This window comes from Chlamydotis macqueenii, chromosome 6, assembly GCF_036417535.1.
Source record: "Chlamydotis macqueenii isolate bChlMac1 chromosome 6, bChlMac1.mat, whole genome shotgun sequence".
Lineage (NCBI taxonomy): Eukaryota > Metazoa > Chordata > Aves > Otidiformes > Otididae > Chlamydotis > Chlamydotis macqueenii.
Genome location: NC_141561.1, coordinates 43,512,582 through 43,518,581, shown reverse-complemented (window position 1 = coordinate 43,518,581; position 6,000 = coordinate 43,512,582). Strand labels below are relative to the sequence as shown.

The 6,000-nt window shown below is 59.4% G+C and overlaps 1 protein-coding gene across 1 annotated transcript in view; it reads right to left on the bottom strand.

Annotated features, from left to right (window-relative positions):
• Positions 1–2,235: 2,235 nt before the first annotated feature.
• Positions 2,236–6,000, bottom strand: part of LOC147600340 (axonemal central pair apparatus protein HYDIN-like) — a 39,533-nt gene continuing 35,768 nt past the window's right edge. The window contains exons 38-40 of the mRNA XM_086751229.1: positions 3,241–3,870; positions 2,492–3,140; positions 2,236–2,380 (exon numbers count right to left, since the gene is read on the bottom strand). Of these exons, the coding sequence (XP_086607355.1) occupies positions 2,236–2,380; positions 2,492–3,140; positions 3,241–3,870 (1,424 nt within the window). The remainder of the gene's footprint in view (positions 2,381–2,491; positions 3,141–3,240; positions 3,871–6,000) is intronic.

Genomic DNA, 6,000 nt, shown 5'->3' with positions numbered 1-6,000 from the left:
GTCCATGCGGCTGCTTGTGGGGTCCAGGCGTTTTGCCGGGCAGGCGACCCCTTGTTCCGTCCGGCCCCCCCATTTCCCTGATCACCTCGGAACCTCTGCGGACACTCTCGTGCTCGATGAGGGCCTCCACACACCCAGCAAACGATGTTTCCTCGTCCTTTCTTCTTTGGGCACTCCTTTACTCGGTGACCTGCTTTTCCACAATTAAAACAAGTACCGCCCCCCCCGCTGGAGCCAGTCAACTGCACTGCAAAAGCTTGCAAGGCCTCAGCTAGTGGTGCTGTTTCCTACGTGCGACCAAATTCGCACCCTCGCTGGATGATATCCCTCACACTAGCCGTAGCCAGGAGCGCTGCAAGAGCTTGCGTGTACGCCGCTAAGCAGTTTGTACGCAAGCAGTCTCGCACTAGCACTTCCTGTGCAGCTGCTGGGAAAGAGGACCCTGCTATTGCAGTTTGCACTCTGTCTGCGAAGTGGCCGAAAGTCTCATTTGAGCCTTGTCTTATATGGAGATAACTCGGTGTCCCTGAGAGCACAGGATTCATACGCTCAAAGGCTTGTCGCCCGAGCCCAGCTGCAGCAATCAGCACAGGAAGTGGCAACTCAACTTGATCTTGCGGAGCGAGCCAGGGTCCCGCGCCTAGCAACATATCTATGTGGGCCCCATAAATGGGATGGTCTGGCTCATCTCTCGCCTGCAATAGCAGCTTTTCCCCTTCCTCTCGCAGCATCTGCTCCCAGATGGGGACTTGAGCAGGAGTAAGGCAAGCACGAGCGCATTGTCGCCAATCAAATATTAATGGGCCGCCCATGGCGATGGTGTCCAACAGCAGTTGTGCAGAGGGTCCCATGATACGCCCTTCTGTCACAGCTTTCCGCAACTGCATTAAAAGCTTGTAATCAAGCGGATTCCAAGCACGGTTTCCCCCTGGTTGGATCAGCCCTGGATATGCCGTTCGCGCTGGCCCCTCCTCAGGCTGCAGCGTGCAATCAGCAAGCACGCACTCCCGTGCGGTGATCGTCCAGCGTTCTGCTGCTGCTCGCTTCCTGTCCTTATTCGGTGCCCCCTCTTTGCACACCAAGCGCTTCATTTCTTCTCGTAACTCCTCTACCTTTTCCTCAAGCCTTTTCTCTCTTCCCTCTTTCTCCTGTATTTCTTCCCTTGCTCGCTCTGGGAGCAGCGCCTTATCCTCTCGCCCTGCTGTCGGTACCCCATATGGCGGGGGCACTGAAGAGGGGACTCGTCCCCTTGGCTCCGGAGCCGGTGCCCTCTGGAGGCGCCTCGGGAATCCGGACCAATCCCCCTTTTCCCAAACCCCAGTACGCACCACCACCCTCTCTTCCCCACATCTGACACTCAGACGGCGCTGAAGGGCCAGAGGGGAGCGTGTGGAGCGGCACTGTAAATGGCTCCAGTAACGGCTCTCCGGCCCCCCTCCCGCCATCTTCTTCCCCGCCGCCATTTTCTTTTCCCTCCACGACTTTAGCTGGGACGCAAACCTTCTCACAATTTGTTCCCCCACCCTGTCCCTCCCCGCACCCTTGTCCGTTGCCCGCCTTCTCGCTCGGTCGTCCTGCAACCGAGTGGGTGCTGGGGAGCGGTGCCTGGCGCCCGGACCCACTAACCCCTTTGGGCACGGCTCCTGCTGGTCCTTTGTTAGAGGCTTGGGAAGGGACATTCCTGGGCGGTTCCAAGCCTCAGGCCGCAGCAAAGCACATGCCGCCTGCCACGCACCCCTGCAGTCTTTTGCTTTCTCCAGCATGGCCCGGAGGGAGCCTAATGCCGGCAGAAGACCGGAGAGAGCCTCTTTGTTCCCAGCACAGGCTCTCTGGAATAGTTCCTCTGCTGTTTGTTCGAGGGCCCCCTTACTCACACAGTGAGAAGGAGCGGCCGCTATACCTGTCCGCACCATCCAACGGAAGAGCGGGTCCAGGTCCTTCTTATGCACAGGGCTCTCCACCTGCTGCCCCACGCCTTTCAGCATACTCACCACTTGCTCCATCGAAGCCATATCGAGCAGCTGAAACAGAGACGCCTTACTGCGCGCCTCCCTCACCAATGCAGGCCTGCCTTATCACGTCGGGGTCACCAATTGTCACCTCCCGATCGGCAGCACGGCTTAGGCGCCTGTCCGTCTGCGCAACTCCCTACGCAGGTACACAAGAGACGGACACATGGTGTCTAGCTCTGAATGCCAATTTACTGCTGCGTCACAAAGCCTTATATACCCCCCGCTACTCGTACACCCGACCGCCCCCTGACCCTGTGATCCCTAGGTCCGCCCCCTGGTGCTCGCAGGCACCTCCCACCCGCCTGGCCCTGTATCCCGCAGTCAGCATCGCCGCCACCACTTGCTCCTTGTTGCAGCCGCCTTCTGCCCTGCACTCCAAGAGGTGGGGGAGCTTGTTGAGGGAGGTGGTCAAGCGGGGGACACTGGCAACATCGGGGACAGCGTCCTCAGCATTCCCCAGCCCCGCTGCCCCCACTCACTCCTTGAGGCAGCTGCCCTCCGCCACGTACTCAGAGAGGTCGAGGAGCTCAGCGAGGGCCTCGGCAGTCAAGCTGGCGACATTGGCAGTCAAGGCGGTGTCCTGGCTGTCCCCTCGCTGCGTCTCAACAGCTTGGTCCTGGGGGCAGTCGCCAACCACCACGTCCCCCGAGAAGTTGTGGTGCTCAGGAAGGAAAGCAGTGCTGGTGAGGCTGTTGGGGAAAAGCAGGACGTGAGGGACGGTGCCCTGGCTGTCCCCCAGCCCTGCCAGTGCCACTTGCTCCTGTGGGCAGCTGCACTCAGCCACATACTTGGAGAGGTCGGGGAGCTCCTTGAGGAAGGCGGTAAAGTCGGGGACATGAGGGATGGTGTCCTTGCTGTCCCCCAGGCCTGCCAGCACCACTCCTTCTTGATGGCAGCCGCCCTCCGCCCCGTACTGGGAGAGGTCGGGGAGCTCGTGGAGGAAAGCGGCCAAGCTGGGGCTGTCGGGGACACTGGGGACAGTGTCCTCAGGGTGCGCAGCGTGGGGTCGGCTGAGCGTGTTGTTGCTGGTGGCGTGCGCTGGCTGCTCCAGAAGGGGCTGGGTGAGAGCGGCTGGCCCCTTCTCGGGCACATGAGCAGGCTTGCCCGGAACTTCCAGCGTGCTCAGTGCTGCAGGAAAAGCAAACACAGCCGAGCCAGCCGCGGGGCGATGCAAGCTTTCCTCGGCTTGGCCACCCGCCTGCAGGCTCCGTCACCCCGCAAAGCTCACCCTGGGGCTTTGCTGTGGTTCTGCCAGTGGGCAGAGCGAGGACAGGCTGGCGTGGGCTGGCGGCAGGGACGCTGTTCTTGGTGGTCTCCCCGTCCTCGCTGGAGGCCTGTGATGGCTTCTGGGTGCTGCCGGGCAGGGTGCGGAGCGCAGGGGGGCCCTGCACCCAATGCTGAGCTGCAGGGCGGCAGGGTGGCGGGGGCCCGTGGCAGGCAGCGATATGCAGCGGGCAGGAGCCTGTGGGGTAGAGGGGCTCCCCCTGGACCACAGCCCACAGCCCCAGCCCCGTCGGCTGGTGGGACACCAGTGTCCCCCTCACCACCTGCTGTTCCCAGCCATGGGCACGGGGACAGGAAGCAGGCATGGAGGGGAGCTGCACCACGGGAGGGAGCTGCCAGCTTTCGGGGAGCTGCTGCAACTTCCCCGCGGCCCCCAGGGGCCCTGGCACCCCGTGCCAGACGCTGGCCTGTGGCACCTGGTAGGTGACGGGGTGGACCTGGGCAGGCTTACAGGACCCCGGCAGCTCTGGAACAGAGGGCAGCACACAGGCGGGGACCGGCGGCGGCACGCCTGGAACCATGAAGCTCACACCGGGCACCTTGGGCGGCATCGACAGCTGGAGAGGGAGCTTCTCTGTGGGGGAAGCAAAGCGGGGCGATGGGGTGAGCTGTTGGCAGCTGGGTCCGACAGGGGGTTACCTGGAGGGCAGGAGCCCCAGGAGGAGCTGGAGCCTGCTGCTGTACCTGCCATGGCAGCTGGTCAGAGTCAGGTTTCTGGGGGACAACCAGCCTGCATCCCTATGGCGAACACTGCGCCAGCACCTGCTTCAGCCAGCCTTGCCAGGGTTTGACTTTTCCTACCACAGCAACTTCCCAGCTCAAGGATTTCCTGTCCTGCTGATGATTTCCTGTCCCCAGTGCTCATTTCCCATCCCCACAATGGATTCCCAACCCAGCCATGACTTCTCAGCCCTGTCACGGTTTCCTACTCCAACAGTCTCCCATCCCCACCATTTCCCACCCCAAGTGTGATTTTTGCGGGGAGGTGAATTTTCTGTCCAAGGGGAAGGGATGGGGCCAGCACCCGTGGCCTGGCCATGCCCACCTTTGTGTGCTGCTCCCTCCTGCCCTGGCAGTGGGGATGGGGCTGGTTTTGGCACTTTTGAGGTTTTGTGACCCTGTCCCTCTCTGCCCCAGTGGGGCAACTGCTGTTCACAGCTGTGGTGGAACTGGTGCCGGTACTGTGCGGACACGATGGGAGCTGTCACAAAAATGCGACAGCTGGCCCGTGCCATCCAAGCAGAGAGGCTGGGGCGCAAAGTACGGCATCACAAGAGGAATTCTTGCAGTTGTGCATCTGAATGCGCGCCCACACTCTGCTGTTCTGCAAAGCAACTCCAATTCTGTGGCATCGTCAGCCGATTCTTTCTTGATCCAGGCATCCCTGGAGTCGCTCTTGCTGCAGTTCCCTGTCTCTGCTGCCAGAGAAGGGCTCAGGCACCTGGGAGTTGTCCTTGTCTCTCTTCTGGTAGAGACCTGAAGCAGCTTGCCCCCAGAACAGACCTTCTGGTGCAGAGAAAGCCCTAAAAATGTAGAGCAAGTGCTTGGACCCTCTTGGACCCAGAGAATGAATTGTCTGGCTCCTCTGAGAACCTCGTGCTGCAAACATTTCTGAACCTAACAAGGATGTGTATCCTGAAGGATTGTTTGTCTTGGCCAGAGTAACAGGGTTGCTTAAAACTGGGACCCTCATGCAAACAAGTAGAGGAAGTTGTCGGTCCTTGGTTTTTACTTTTTTTGGGCAGGTGAGTGTCTGCGTTCCTTCTTGTCCTCATCTCCCTGACCTTTACCGGTTTTCCATAAAATACGTCAGAATATAGATGTGGAGAGCTGACTGACCCTACTCTCTTCTTGCTGTCTGAATCCCATCCTGACCTCCTGAGGCGTTTATTTAGCAGGCTGGAACAGTCTCATGCCCTAGCTGCAGCTCCCCAGCCGTGCCTTGACCTGCAGCCGTTCCTCTCACAGAAATCCTTCACAACAGGCAGGCAGACGCCTCTCAGGGTCTCTTCACATCTCATTCCCATCTCATCTCCTCTCCGCTCCTTGCAGCCGGGCCGGGCCGAGTCAGGCCCAGACGCCGCCCGACGGGAGGCCAGAGGGTGAGGGGTGCAGGGCTCGTGCCTCCGCCTCCCTGCCCCCGCTCAGCTCCTTCACATCTTCTCTTCTCTTTTTTTTTTTTTTTTTTTTTTCCCCTTCTTAAATACGTTATCGCAGAGGCGTTATCACGGAACATTCTGGTACCAATTGGCTAGGCCCTGGCCAGCAGCAGGTCCGCCCTAGGCCCGGCCGAGTCCACTGGACAAGGGGGAAACTTCTAGAAGCTTCTTAGAGCAGCTGCCAGCGTAGTCCCCCCTCACTAAACAAAACCAGAACAGAACGTGGCACAGCACGGGAAGAGAGAATTTGCTCAATACCTGCTCAGGCAGAGAGAGAGCTGAGTTGCTTTGTGCTCAGTGGTTTGGCTTGGCTTTCAACACCAACTATGGACACTCAAAAATGGGCAGGCAGGCTAGCATCTTAGGATCTATCGAAATTCAAATAAGGTTTATCATCACCAGCGGGCAGTGTCTAAGTTGACTGGAAGGACTGAAGAAGTCCGTTTTTAAGGTCTGTAGCAGCAAAACGCAGACATCCACATTTTCCCTTTCCTTTCTAACCTGCCATTCCCGATGTTTTAGGCGCTGTTTTTGTACGGTTATAT